The 15,124-nt window shown below is 52.1% G+C and overlaps 1 protein-coding gene across 2 annotated transcripts in view; it reads right to left on the reverse strand.

Annotated features, from left to right (window-relative positions):
• Nucleotides 1-2,996: 2,996 nt before the first annotated feature.
• The window catches only part of MZB1 (marginal zone B and B1 cell specific protein), a 28,114-nt gene continuing 15,986 nt past the window's right edge, over nt 2,997-15,124 (reverse strand). Inside the window, exons 2-5 of one of the 2 annotated variants that reach the window (XM_034780222.1) lie at nt 14,039-14,177; nt 8,005-8,126; nt 5,096-5,200; nt 2,997-4,051 (exon numbers count right to left, since the gene is read on the reverse strand). In XM_034780222.1, the coding sequence (XP_034636113.1) occupies nt 3,865-4,051; nt 5,096-5,200; nt 8,005-8,126; nt 14,039-14,086 (462 nt within the window). In that variant the 5' untranslated portion in view covers nt 14,087-14,177 and the 3' untranslated portion in view covers nt 2,997-3,864. Of the gene's footprint in view, nt 4,052-5,095; nt 5,201-8,004; nt 8,127-14,038; nt 14,332-15,124 lie in introns of those variants that run through there. The other variant, XM_034780221.1, reaches the window with a different exon arrangement.

A 15,124-nucleotide genomic window follows, 5' to 3' on the forward strand; every position in this document is an offset into this window, starting at 1 on the left:
TAGCTCCTTAATTTTCACGCGGCACTGCTGTGTGTCCCTGTTATGGCCTCGGTCCTTCATGGCCTTGGAGATCTTTTCTAATACTTTTCCATTTCTTTTACTGCTACGGAGTTCAGCTATCACTGCTTCATCTCCCCATATGGCGAGCAGATCTCGTACCTCCCGTTCGGTCCATGCTGGAGCTCTTTTGCGATCCTGGGAGGACTCCATGACGGTTACCTGTGCTGATGAGCTCTGCGTGGTCACCTGTGCTCTCCATGCTGGGCAAACAGGAAATGAAATTCAAACCTTCGCGGGTCTTTTCCTGTCTACCTGGTCAGTGCATCTGAGTTGAGAGCGCTGTCCAGAGCGGTCACAATGAAGCACTGTGGGATAGCTCCCGGAGGCCAATAACATCGAATTCCGTCCACACTACCCCAATTCCGACCCGCAAAGGCCGGTTTTATCGCTAATCCCCTCGTCGGAGGTGGTGTAAAGAAACCGGTTTAAAGGGCCCTTTAAGTCGAAAGAAAGGGCCTCGTTGTGTGGACGTGTCCAGGCTTAATTCGGTTTAACGCTGCTAAAGTCGACCTAAACCCGTAGTGTAGACCAGGCCTTGGACTGCATGATGGGAAGAGGAGTCAGGACTAGACCCTCAGAGGTATTTAGGCACCTAACATCTTGAGCATTCAGCCCTATGGGACATGATAAGATTGTACGTGAATGTAGTAGCTATTGTCATGTAGAATGAGGAGGGATATTATAATGGCCGTGGAGCATATTAGAACTTGACTTGATTTAACTAAGGCCTTGTCTACATGGGAAAATTGTACCAGTTACACTGCTATAGTTATACCGCATAGCCAGCCTCCTGTGTGGACACACTTATTCTGGTATGAGTGTCCATAGAGGGAGTTATGCTGGTAGAATTATAATGGTTTAAATTCACACCTTAGGTTATACTGCAAAACCTTCCCATGTAGCCAAAGCCCTAGGGCCTTATTCTCATTAACACTAGTGTAAAACAGGAGCAACTCCATTGCAATGTTGTTACACTAATAAAAGGGGAAGCAGACTCGGGCCCTCATTTTCAGTTTGATGTCAGCTCTCATACTGCCATAGATTGTGGGTAAAATTTTCAAAAGTGTGTAAGTGACTTGGGAACCTAAATCCAATTTGCAAAAATGCCTAATTCCCTTTGACTCTTAATGAGTCCCAGACTCCGAAGTGACATAGGGGCTTGGGAAAAATGTTACACCTTTTCTTTTGGTTTTGTAAATAGCTCTTTAAAGGGACAATGTAAAAAAAGTCAGAGTATGTGAGGATCTGCAAACTGTCTCATTTCATGAACTGGTTGAGCTATTCATTATGTACAGCATGCATCATGACATCAGACCTTTCTTGGTTAGAAAACGGTGTATGAATCAATCTAACTTTTTTCCAGTGAATGTGTTGGAGTGAATAATTTTCAGACTGTAAGTCGATTGTGAACAGTTCACTCAGACTATTCGTTGTTTGGGACACGTAGTTGGTCACCGAAAGTCACATGACATTGTTCACATTCCCTGATTGGAAGAGCGAACCATTTTAATCAGCTGCAAATGGTTGAGTCATTAAAAGTTGTTTTGTGAAAGACTAACGAACAACACGCTTTACAGTGTGACTTTCCAGACGAGCACGCGCTTTGCTAAGCTGGGAAACCTTTCAGCACTTGGGAACATTTCCAAAAATGCCTGAACACGCACAAGCAGGGACTGATCCAGCCAGGTGCTGAGCGCCTCCAACTCCTACTGACAGTAATGAGAGCTGAAGAATGCTGTCTCAGGACGTGCTCAGCACTACACAAGATCAGGCCAGGTCTCCCAGAGTGCCCAGCTCCCACTGTCCTGAGCCTTTTACTAAGCCAGGCCCATGAGTAGGGCTGGTCAAAAATTTTCGATCTCAGCAGGTTTTTGACAGAAAATCGAGTTTTCAACTAAATAATTCCGCCTCCCCTCCCCCCCCCCAAGTGGCTGCTTTCCATGGGATATTTTGAGTTTTCATTGGAAAAACTGAAAACCAAACACTTCTTGCTTTTCAGCCAAACTTTTTTCGATTTTTCAACACAATGTCAACATTTTCAAGTTTTCTTTAATTTTCGTTGAATTTTTCTGTGGCAAAATAAACCAGTTTTCAGACCATAACATTTTATAAAACAAACCATCCCCTGAAATGACAGCGCCATTCAGCCCAGCCACTCGGCCAGCTAGAAATTAACAATGTAAAGCAGGAATCTAGAACAGGATCGGAACAACATATTAAACGCACAGCCTGCTCATCAGACTGCAGGCCTGTGAGCCATAACAGGAAGCAGTTAATAATTCGAAACATTCGCAAAGGAATGACTCTCGCTGTCAGAAAAATCCTGCTATGCAGGAAGAAGTGAAACAAGTTAGGCGGAAAAGGATTGAAACATCCCAAAGCGCTGGGAAGAGAGGGCAGCAGGGTCACCTGTTGAGCCCAGGTGATGAGCAAAAGATAGGCAGCTTAAAATTAGACAGAAATAACAGGGGAAGAATAGCCAGGGGAAAACAATTGATCATACAGTGAGTAAAAGGCCCTCAAATGCACTTAAAACCCCTCCACCTAAACAAAGACAGAAAGTTTCCACACTGACTTAAGCCATCAATGCCCTTGTGCTCAGTCAGGTGGTGAAGGAAACACCTTAGCACTGCCAGGCAATGAGCACTAGCCCATACGAGAGATCAGCCTAGAAAGAGATTTTTTTAAACCACCTGAAACATATTTGCACCATGGGTGCCATAGGGTTGACAATCATTTAAATGAACAACAAAGAGTCTGGTGGCACTTTAAAGACTAACAGATTTATTTGGGCATAATGCATCCGAAGAAGTGAGGTTTTTACTCACGAAAGCTTATGCCCAAATAAATCTGTTAGTCTTTAAAGTGCCACCAGACTCTTTGTTGTTTCTGTAGATACAGACTAACACGGCTACCCCCTGATACTTGACAATCATTTAAATGACCTTCTGAGAATGACTTAAAGATGTGAGATACAATGGGAAATGATGGGCCATTGATTTATACTCATATAGTTAGTAAAATGCATTATTTATAGACTGTACAGCTAGGAACCTGAGGAATTCAACAACAAACCTACATATGCCCCATGACTCAATGTGGGAAGGGAAGTCAAAGGGACCTGTGAGGAGTCGGGGCTTCTAAAAATCAGACTGGATGTAACTATTTCAATACACTGAGCTTATATTAGATCTAGTGGGCAGATCCTCAGCAGGTGGAAATTGTCAGAGTGCCATTGACTACAGCCCAGCTCCAACAGACTTTGCTGAAGCTATGATAATTTACACCGAGGATCTGCCACCATGTGTTTCTGGCATTGGATTGATATATGGTATGTAATTATGTATGTGTGTTGGTTTATTTTAGGGTTGTCCATAAATAATTGCTGGGCTAAGAATATCATTTTATTCTTATAAAGCTGCCTGACTGTACATACCGTTTTGTTATGATAGGGTTGCCTGGATTTACATATTGGTTTGTTATTATTTCGTTGCCTGATTGTATATTTTGGTTTGTTATGATAGAGTTGCCCGGATGTACACGTTGGTTTGTTATTATTGGGTTGCTCGGATGTACACGTTGTTTTCTTATTATTGGGTTGCCTGTCAGCCCTGCGGGGATATGGGGATTGATCTTTTTTCAGCAATAACAACGATGTAAAAGAGCCTGGAAACATTTGTTTTTTGGGGGGAAGCCCAGAAACTTCACTTTGGTCTCCTTTGATGGCCAATCTGCAGGCCAGGCTGACTGCACACGCTCGTCAGCTTAGACCTATTTGCCAATCTTGGCTGAGCAGGAGCAGAACTACAGCTCACTCTGCAGAGCCTTCGCTTTGTTTTGGCTTTTGCTCTTGGTGTCGCTAAGTCTTGTACAGGCTCTCTGCTCTTCGAAGCACAGGAACTCTGCCAAGGCAGCCGGCCTGTGTCGGTACTCCTCGTAGATCTGCTCTTCCCCAAATTCCCCCAGGTAGCTGTGGCACAGTTTATATAATCTACAAAGACAAGAGAAACAGAAAGAGGAATTCACGTCATTGTTACGGCAGGTGCCGACAGGTGGCGCTATCACACACAGGACAACAAGTTGTTTGTCTCAGCGTGTGAGCTGTGCACGGAGTTGTAAGCAATGTGGTGTTGTGATCTAGTTTCTTTGTGGGGAGCTGTTGCAAACATCGAGCAAGTTTGCTCTCTGCCTTAATCTCCTGAGCTAGAGTTGCTCACTGGGGCTGAGATTTCTGCAAGAGGGGATTGCCTGGGTGCTGTATGCGAGCACCGCCATTCCTGGACTGGCACAAAGAGTGTCAACAAACAAGTGACTCTACAAAAATATCCACACTCAGGGCCACGGATTTCTCCACCAACCGGCATGATTCTGAAATCTGCTACTGCTCGGCACAAGGTTGGCAACATTCACCATGGAAAATGGGACTCAGGCCCAGACTCTCAAAGGTATTTAGGCATCTAAGTCCCATTGGGAGTGAGGCATCAAAACCCTTTTAAAATCTGGCCCTTGGGCACTTCTGCAAACATTACATGCGTCACAGTGCCAGGCTGGGAGCCAGGCGTGGGGAGCATGCTCAGCAGCTGCCCTCTCTCCTTTGCTGCTCAGCAGGAAGTGGGGGCTCAGGCTGGCCCCTGCCTGGAGGCGAGAGCCCCAGGGGACCCGTGCAAGCCCCGTTTCCATTTCCTTTGGAAGGCACCATTAATAGAGCCTAGTTTGCCACTGGCAACTCATTTAGCATCCAGAAAAACAGCCAGTTGTCTTCCAGGGGGGTTGTTCCCCCACAAATACAGCAGGGAATTGCATTTGGTATTTCAAACTTTGCTGCGCCCCCCCAAGGCTACTCCTCCATTAACACGCTCCCTAGTCCCCCACTAGAGTGACCAGACAGCAAGTGTGAAAAATCGGAACGGGGGTGGGGGCTAATAGGAGCCTATATAAGAAAAAGACCCAAAAATCGGGACTGTCCCTATAAAATCGGGACATCTGGTCACCTTACCCCCCACTCATGTTTGCCTGGCTCTGACAGTGGGCTTACCTTGCTGGCCACGGTCCACCCGCCATCATCACACTCACGGTCTCCTGGCTCTTCAGGCCAGGCCCTGCAAAGCGTTTCACTCCCCCCACTTCTTGCACTCCATAGCTGGCGAGAGAAAGGGAACAGTGATGGTCACACAAACCCCAAGCCCCCTGGGGAAGGAGAGTGTGAGGCCAAGCAGTTGGTGGTTGGGGCTGGTGAGGGGAGGGCAGCCCAGGCTTTTCCTCTGATTACAGGGGGGCCTGTGAGCAGGAATCTATTAACCCCCTTGTTTATATCCCTGTTGTTACGTGTCACTGAGCCTTGGGGATTTGCCTGCAGCTAAATAAAACACCCTCCCTGAGTTTGGCTTGAATCTGAACTTTGATCAATTGCAGAGCTGGGCTGCAAAAGCCCAAAGCCAAGAGCTGAGGCCTGGGGAGCTGTGGAAATGGGCAGCTCCAGAGCTGAGCGGCACAGCTGGCCCCTGCCTCCAGGAGGGGCTGAATTGCAGCCCTGGATCCCAGTGTTCTGAGTGCCGGGGTAGGGCAGGACTGAGCCTCACACAACAAATCCCTCTCCAAGGGCAGGGCTCTGTCCCCTGGCACCCTCGGGTGAGCTAGAGGGCGTGCGGAGGGGCCACAGCGTGGCTGGAAGCTGTAGGCAGGGCTGTGGCAGTCAGCCAGGATGGGGAGCACACACTGGAGACACACCTCTGCCAACTGTGAGGGTGCTGCAGCATGCCTCCCAGTCTACACCCAGGGCAGGGGGTGCAGCTCCCTCCCCACTGCCCACTGGAGATCTCACACTAGGGTTACCATATTTCAACAATCAAAAAAGAGGACACAGGGTGCCGCCCTAGCCCCGCCCCCTCCCACTTCCCGCCCCCCTCAGAATCCCCCTACCTGTCCCCCCGACCCTAACTGCCCCCAGGACCCCACCCCCTATCTAAGTCTCCCTGCTCCCTGTCCCCTGACTGCCCCAACTGCTCTCTACACCCCCTTCTCCCAACAGCCCCCCCACAACCCCCAACCAATCTAACCCCCCCGTTCCTTGTCCCTTGCCTGCCCCAACCGCTCTCTACACCCCCTTCTCCTGAAAGCCCCCCCAGAACCCCCAACCAATTTAACCCCCCCATGTTCCCTGTCCCTTGCCTGCCCCAACTGCTCTCTACACCCCCTTCTCCTGACAGCCCCTCCCAGAACCACCGACCAATCTAACTCCCCCCATTCCCTGTCCCTTGCCTGCCCCCCCCCCCACCAGGCCGAGGGAGAGCTGCAGGCTCCACGTGCAGCCAAACACTGTGGTGCTGCTCTGCGGGGGAGGAGGGAGTGGGGGAGGGGGAGGGACTCTGGCTGCTAGAGGCCCGAGTGGCTGCGAGCGGCTTTCAATCAGGCCCAGCTGTCCAATCAGCCGCGCCGCACTCTGCATGAGGGGAAGGGGGAAATCCCGGACATTTCTACTTTATTAGAAATCCCCCCTGGACGGCCATTTAAAGCTGAAAAAGCCGGACATGTCCGGGGAAACTAGAGTGACCAGATAGCAAGCGTGAAAAATCGGGACAGGAGGTGGGGGGTAATAGGCACCTATATAAGAAAAAGCCCCAAATATCAGGACTGTCCCTATAAAATCAGGACATCTGGTCACCCTAGGGGAAACCCGGACGGATGGTAACCCTATCTCACACCTGCAGGGGAGAGAGGAGGGAGCTGGGCCTGCCTTGCCCGGGGGAGCAGGAAAGGGGAACTCCTGGCACTGTCTCCTCAAATGAGGTCCTGAGCCTCTGTGGTGATTCAAGGCCCCAGGCCCATTTCCCAGGAGCAGGGCTAGCCGTGTCATAGTGGGTCAAGTTTCAGCAGGCAGAAATTCCCCACCCATCTTGCAGGACCCTGTACAGTGCCTGGCTTCCTGGTGGCTCTCACATGGGGCTGGTCTACATGACAGCAAAGCCCAGACTTGCCCCCATAGAGAGGAAGGATGGGCCAGTGGTCAGGGTGCTGCCTAGGACTCAAGAAACCCAGTGTCAGTTGCCTGGGCTGTCTCTGGGGCAGCAGAGCCCCAAAGGAGCTGGCACACTTGGATCTCGGAGTTTGGGAGGGGCTGGCCTGGACGCTTGTGGCCTGGCTCATGGGCTGGGCTAACACTCTGAGAAGCAGCCGCAGGCCTGCACTGTTGTTTTGGTCACTGGTCGGCTCACCAGGCCAAGGGGCCAGCAGAGCCCCTCTCCCAACCAGCTGCGATCCAGGCTGACCGAACAGCACCGACAGCCTTGTCTGAATGGGTCAGGTGTTTGGGGCTGGGACAACAGGCCAGCCGAGACGGCAGCCACCTTTTCCAGTAAGAAAGGCCAGGGAGCTGCTGCCCTGAGTGGGGAGACCCCAAGGCTGACTGATGGTGGGGAAATACAAAGCCTACTCCTCTGTCACCAGCCTGCTCGGGGCCCAGTGCTGCCAGGTGCTGAGCACCTTCCTGGTGTCTTCCCTGGGTGCTGAGCACCTTCCACGGTGCTGTGCCTAAGGGGCCATGGCGCCAGGAGCTGTGCTTAAGGGTGGTTCCCCGTCCACCATCACCCTTTGCTTTGGGCTTGGAGCACAAGACTCCCCAATCTAAAGAAATCCCGCTAATCCAAGACCTGCCTTGATCATCTGTGCTGTCTAAATATGTTCTCCCCCGAGCCATTCTAAGCTCCCCCTGGACTGCTGTGGACTGAGTTTCTGTAGGGAGCCCAGTGCCCTTCCCATTCCCAGCTGACACAGGCATCTTCCTGGAAATGCTCATGGGTCTCTCCGAGTTTAGCTTTGCTGGGTCCTGAAGTGCTGCTCAATTCCTTTCCGGGGGCTGAGGAGGAGAGCAGGCCATGCTATGCTGGGCAGATATACTGGCCACCATGCACATACGATGGGCTCAGATCAAAGCGTACACTGACTCACTTTTCCCAGCTCTGCGAGCAGCTGTTCTCCAGTGTGTCCACGTATTCGGACTCGCTCAGGCGAGCGGCCGGCGCTTTAGCAGACGGCCGTTTGGATTCTGCTTTTGTCAGGTATTCCTGCATCTTCAATACAAGACAGAGAACGATCAGTCTGTGCCAGCTGAGATTGAAATAATATTCAGGAGGGAACACTGCTCCGTGAAGCATGGTGGGGATGTTAGCAATGCACAGCCCTGCTCTGGTCAGGGGACGCTCAAACCCACTTGTCTGAATGTGCTTCTAGTGCCTAGATTTTTGTGGAAGAGAAACACCGAGCAGATGTGACAGTGCACACACAAACAAACCTGCGGGCTTTCATGGTGCTTAGCCAGGGTACCTCCCCCATATATTTAAATTACACACACAGGGCCCAATCTTCCATACTGATGTGGCCCCTTGAAACCATTCTGCTGGTGTAAACAGATGATAAATGACTCCCAGGGTCTCCTGGCATAAGGGGGTTCCTGTGTCATGCCTCTATGCCTGCCCCCTTCCAGCCCCTGGTGTAAGAGTCATGGTTAAGGCCCTGCACTCAGAAGAGCTGGGTTCAAATCTTGGCGCTGCTAGAGCAAGTCACTGACTCTTCCAGACCTCGGCTCCTGCTCTGTGGAATCAAGTTGCCAAGTGTCTGGTTTTCAACCGGAATGTCCAGCTGAAAAGAGAACCGGGCAGCATAGCTGACCGGATGCTGAAAGTCCAGTTGGCCGCAGTAACTGGCCTTTGCCACTTAGGGGTAGGAAGAGCAGCAGCTGCAGCTGGAGCCACACAGAGGAGCTGCTCTCCGCTCAGCTGCTGATGCCTGAGAGAGCAGTGGCTGGCTTCCGGACCGGGCTCCAAGAGGTAGGTGCCACTGCCTGGTGGTGGTGGTGATCCTGTGTCTGCCCCCTCTTCTGTCCCGATTTCCCCACCCCAGCCCCTTGCTCCGGAGAGCAGCCCCCGCTGTGCCCCCGTTGGGCAGGCTCCGCGTCAGCTCCTCCCAGCCTCGCTCTGCAGGCAGCAGGTGAGTCCCAGGAGAGGGGGGAGTGAGTGAGGGGGTGTGTGGAGAGTGAGCAGTGGAGGAAGGGGGAAGAGGAGTGAGCAGGGATGGGGCCTCGCGGGGAAGAAGTGAGGTAGGGGGCTGGGAAGGGTGTTAGGTTTTCAGCAATTAGAAGGTTGGCAACCCTACTGTGGAAGGATCTGTCCCTTCCCCTTGGGATGCGCGGAGGAGAAACCCAGGAGGCAGGCAGACCTGCACGGGTGCAGCCATGCCAGTACTAGCTAGGAAGCCCCACCAAGCCTGCCCCGGTCAATGGGGCTGCTCAGGAGCGGCTCCTAAAGCCAGCTTGGCAGCTTCCGTCCTGCAGCTGCTAATTGCAGCCAGCCAGCACGGGTGTAATGATGGGGGCTTGAGGAAAAAATGTCTTTCCCCTCTCCCCAGCTTTTGTCTGGCTCCTTCCCCCGCCCTGTGCCAGTTGCCTAACAGCAGCTGGGCTCGGCCAGCCCGTCTCATCCGTCCCCAGCTGAGCAGGCCGGAGATTGCAGCTGGGACTCCTAACTAGGCTGCCCTGGCTCTGCCCTGGTCTGCCTCAGCCACCCCCGCTGAATGGGGGGATTTGGGCCTAGGGAAGGCGGAACAGGCGGGGAGCGGAGCGCACTGGAGAGGACTCAGCGGCTAGCAAAGCCACCAACCATCTTGCAGGCCTGGCCTGCAATTACAGCTGGTGGCCACTGGGGGCGCAGTCGCAGGCAGGCAGAAGACCCCTTTCTCTCACCCTGTTCTGCACCCCCTGCTGGATCCAACCGGGGAAGCAGCTGCTGGGGGAGCAGGGACCGAAGGGGAGCAGGGAACAGCACTGACCCCTAGTTCCCCCTTAGGCACCCGCCAGCATCCACCTATCTCCCTAGCACCCCGGCGCTCTCTAGAACACACGCCCCTGCTGCCAAGGTTTGTGCAGCTCCATGCATGGCCCCTGCCGCTGCTGGGCCAGGGCCTGTTGCCCACAGATTGAAGCTGAAAGTTAGCTGGGCAGTCTTTTCAAATATGCAAATCAGCTCGTTAAATAATCTGCCAAAAAGTGTCCACATGTCCCCTCCCTCCAAACCCACGGGGGAAGCGGTGGGTGCGTGAGGGATGGACGGATGGATGCACAGGCCGAGGGATTGCTGTGCAGCGACGCCTCCAGCCCACTTTGCACGTGAGCAGGGGCAGGATCCCCATCTGCAGTGTGGTCCTCGAACACTCGCCCAGAGTTTCCTTTCTTTCAGGCCAGAAGCTAAAATAAGTTTGCATCCTCCCCCCACATACCAGTAAGGCTCAGCTGCAGTGGGCATGCAGGGGCAGCAGCAGGCCACCTGTTAGCAAACGTTTGGAGCAAAGCCCGAGGCCAACAGAAAACCAAACAGGTGTTGGCCCTGAAGGATGGTAGATGAAAGAGATGGGGGGTGGAAGGGGGGGAATGATGGAGAAGAGAGAGCTGGGCAAAGAGATAGGGAGACAACAACCTGCATTGGATGGCCTAAGGCTCCTTCCTCACTAATTCTTATGAGCCCTGTGTTACCCTGCCAAGCTGAAAGGCTAGGTATTGAAGGCTCAGCACTCACAACAGAGGTGAGGCTAGCCAAAGGGACTGATTTATCAATACCCAAGATGCCGAGCTGTTTGGAAAAGCCTGGCACAAGAGCCAAAAAATAGCTACTCTCAGGGTCAGCTGCGGCTCAGCTTGTCTTTCCTCTGCAGGGTCGGAAAGGACCTGTTTCAGTGCCCACGGGCAACCCTGCCTCAGTCCCAGGATGTCAGTGACCAACTGCGGCTGTTTGCTGCAGATGTGTAATGAGTTTGGTGGGCTTCAGGCTTAGCTTTCAGCAACAACCCCTGTAACTCAGAGCAGTTACAGCCATGACTGGCTTTCTCGTTGGCTGGCTGCTCTGGGCCCAGGAGCCTGCACCCCCCACTCTCCCGTAGGAGTGGTCCCTCTGGGCCAGGAGTGAAGCACATGTGGGGAGGCAGGGCATGATGGGAGGAAGCTTGCGCTGCTCTAGGGGGCTGTCAGCCCAGCACAGAACACACACACACACACTTGGAGCCAGGCATAGGCACTAGGGCCGAGTTCCCATTGAAGTCAAAGGGAGTCAGGTGCCTGAAGACCTCTGAGGAGCTGAGCTAGACCACTAAAGTGTTCCCAGTGCAACAGTCTCTATCGATGAGCCAAGTCCAGGGAGCTGGAGACTCCAGTACTACGTCAGGGCAGTGAGCTGGATGCAGCAAAGAAACCCTTTCATTAGCTCATGGGCAGAAAGGCATTGGGCATAGACACAGCAGCTGATCAGTGATCAGGGCTCCTAGGGGGTCTATGACCAGCTTTGCCACTGACTTGCTGCATGAACACGGCCAAGTCACCTAACCCTCTGTGAGATGGGGCAGCAGTGCTTCCCTACCTCCCATGGGGGTTGCAAGGCTGAATTTCTGGGTAGGAAAGAGCTGTGAGATCTCACCCAGAAGTGGCTGTAGTCAGACTCGCACAGGGCTGGTATCGCTGGACTGGGAGCCACAGCACTGCAGCCTGAGCCAGTGAAGGCTATTGAAAGCAGCTGTGTGGCTGTTTTCTAGGGGATTTTCTCCCAGGACGTTCTGCACCTGCAGGCCTCTGGTTGGGGTGATTTGCATAAATCCATTTTTACCCTCTAGCGGGAAAACAGACTCCGCTTTGGGACGGGTGTGAGCCAGCTGTTAACGGCAGCATCCTGCCCCTCTCTGCAAGAGGAGGTTTTCTTTTTAATACACCAGGGACATCCTCTAATGTAGATTTAGCTTCTGCAACTGCCCATGTTGGAACGGCAAGCTATGAACGCCTTGCCCTGGTGTCTCCTGGGGATCTGGATTCTCCTTCATTAGCTGCTGTGCATTAGCTCCCTGAAATACAGGGACACAAGGCCCCCAGCAGTTGCTCCTGCCTTGGAGTTCAACGTGGATATGCTGCTTTGCTAAGGAGATCAGCCGGAGGAGAGCAGGACCACCAGGAGCCCAGGGAAGGCCCAGTGCGTCCGCTCAGGACAGGTCACTGGTAACTGTATGTCCATTCCCACCTAGCTTTTGGGGGCAGGAGGGAGCGAAGCTTAATTCAGTCATACTTAGGAAGCACCTTGAGAGCTTTGGATGGAAGGTGCTGTGCCATTGTTAAGACTGAACATTTGTTTCACAATGGTGTGATCTAAAGGGCATTGAAGTTAGTGGAAAGACTCCCCTGGACTTCAGTGGCCTTTGGATCAGCCCAACATGCCCAAGGATGCACCACTTGTCTACTCTAGCCTTTCCCCCCTAACCTGTTTTCCCACCATCACTAACTCCAGGGCAGCTCTAGTGTAGACAAGGTGCTGAGGTTTAACTGTTGTGTTGCCTAACCCTGCTCAGAGCAAGTCTAGATAAACTCATCTCTGACACCCATGAGGAACAGATCTGCCGAGTAAGAAGCTGCACTTTTGCAGAGTTACTTTGCAGAGCAGAGCTGCACTTTAAGGAGGTGATTTGGAGTGAGTTTTTCTGAGCATGGCATATGGCATTTGGATGGGAAAGTCCCTGAATGGGCTGAGAGAATTAAGTGTCTACAACATAAACTGTGCCTCCGAATAACAGTGGGTGCAAAATTGTGTTGGGGGTCAGGCTCTCAAAATCTGGCCTCAGAGTGCCTTGCTGAGACAGAAGATTATTACTGCAAAGCAGTGTGAGATGGTTTACAGCCAGGCACAGCAATTTGTACCCAGTCCACAACGTCAACCATAAACAATGAATAAAAGGCCATTAAATCTGGGTCACATATTACAAGTCACTTGCATCAACTGTGGAATTTATACCAGAGGAAGGGGAAAAATACCCAGTAGGATCCAATTGCAGGACTGAGTCCTAGATCTCTGGCCCAGGAATGCCTGCTTCACGCCAGTGACCCTGAATGGATATTGTTCCCCTGGCTTTCCCTTGACACTGCCCACCACTGACCCATTCCTCTTCCCTCACAGTTCCTAGGAATGTGGGCAAGGGAAGCAGCTCTGGCAAAAATTCCTTTGCCAAGATTTTGGAGCTGGATTCTCCTCTTAGCTCCACCTGGCAGATCCCAGCTCTGGTATTCTGCTCCCCCTCCATGCTCTAGCTCTCAGCGCCTGCCCCCTCACTCCCTGCACAGCAGAACCAGTGTGCTTCTGTGATGGGCAGGGCCCATTCCAGCGCTGGAGGGGGAGGCAGGGCTTGCCCCACAGAGCTTTAGGGCTGGGTTACTCTGTGCTTAGTCTCTGGTCACGGAAGGGGAGAGCCTGATCCAACCCACCCGTTGAGCCTTCAGAAAGTTCCTCCACAGGACAACCAAGAGGCCCATGCTCCTCTGGCTGGCAGAAGGGTTGGGGGCATAGGCAGCCTCTCTGTGCCCTGGACACCCCGTCAACCAGGTGGAAATACCGGTAGCAAAATGAGGTGGGCAGCATGGGAAATCCCTGTGTAAGGATCCTGCAAGGAGAGAGGGACTGTCTTCTTGTTCTCTTTGGGGTCCTGGTCCATGACAGGGGCTGCTATGTAGTAATAGTAACAACAACAACAACAACAATAAAATAGAGAATGTAGTAGGTCTTGTCCATCTCTCCTTTTGCTCATACATTATAATACACTGACTGTAATTACACAGCAGTTACAGTGTAATGCTAGAGGGTAACCCAGGTACTTCACCATCTGGGTATAGGATTTCAGCCTAGGTACCTGTACCCAAAAGTACCGTTTCACAGTTGTTGTAGTGTCATGTGTTAAGAGTGACCCTAAAAGAGTAACAACAAGTAATTGAGTCATGGAGTTCACTTGCTTGTTAATAGTATCTCCATGTATTGGAAGCACAGTGTAACTACAGTCACTGTATTATAAACTTCAGTGTAACTACAGTCACTGTACCATCAGGTGAACCCTCAGTTCTGTGATCCACTGGTTTGCTTCAGATTTTAATGCATCTCTGTGTGGGCCCTAATGCTTGTGGGGCGGGACTCACCTGGAAGGCTATCACTCTGCAGGCATCGCAGCGAAGGTGCTCAGGCATATGGGCAGAATAGGCTTCTTCAGCGTTGAAGTGGGGGGACGTAGCAGAGAAGGCCGTCTCCGAGACTGGGTCCGAGTCCCCGAGGGGGCTGCTGCAGGAAGAATGCTTTCTGTCATCTGCTGCTCTTAGATCAAAAAGGGTTAGCACCAAGACAGCCGACAGCAGTGACTTCATTTCCCCTGCTCGGCGAGCACCTCTCAGGAACGTACTGAGAAGGGAGAGAGACTGAATGCGCTGAAAGGAAGCAGCAGGTCAGCAATAAGCAAACCCTTTGGGCCAATGAGACATCACTGACACTTCACCAAGGCAGCGTCACCCTCTGCACAACCCGCTTTGTTGTAGTTTTTTACCCAAATGAAAACCCGGTTGGTTAAGGCCCCGGTACAAATCCCTGGGGGGCATTGGTGCAGCTTTCAGCTGTTTTCCCCTTCTTCAGTCATATGGCATTCGTGGTGTTTGGGGGTCACTTGTGGCCATAGTTCTGCTAAATATAAAGACACAGACGCATGAAGGTGTTACAGCTGGAAGTCCTACGAGAGCAACCAGACTGCTTCCCTTGGGCTGATGCAGGGTTGAGCTCATTAGCTAGCCTTCTGGCCAATCTAGGGTTAAATGTCCCCAGGCCTCAGGTTTCCACCCCTTTCCTGGGAGAGTGTATTCCCCTGCCTCATTCACTAACCCCTAGGAGTGTTTTCAGCTTAATTCCATCCCCTGACCCCTAGTTCTGTCCTCTGGATAAATAATGCCACCCTAAATAATTCCACACCCCAGCCTGGATGTTTGAACACTTCCAGAGTTTGCAAAGAATTCTCAAGATCCCACTTACAAGCTGGCCACTCAGAAATCCTTTAATCTCTCTTTGTCAAACAGCCCCCCAACAACCCCTTGACTAGTTGATTGTTCTTCCCTGCTGCATTCCTTCCACTTTCTCCCCCTGCGTCTCCCCGGTGCCATGGAGGAAGTGACAGCTTGTGTTGCTTTTCTGGTGGTGGTAATGCGTGGCTCACTTTCTCTTTGTCATCAAACTTTGCCTGAGCC

The sequence above is a fragment of the Trachemys scripta genome, chromosome 8, assembly GCF_013100865.1.
Source record: "Trachemys scripta elegans isolate TJP31775 chromosome 8, CAS_Tse_1.0, whole genome shotgun sequence".
Lineage (NCBI taxonomy): Eukaryota > Metazoa > Chordata > Testudines > Emydidae > Trachemys > Trachemys scripta.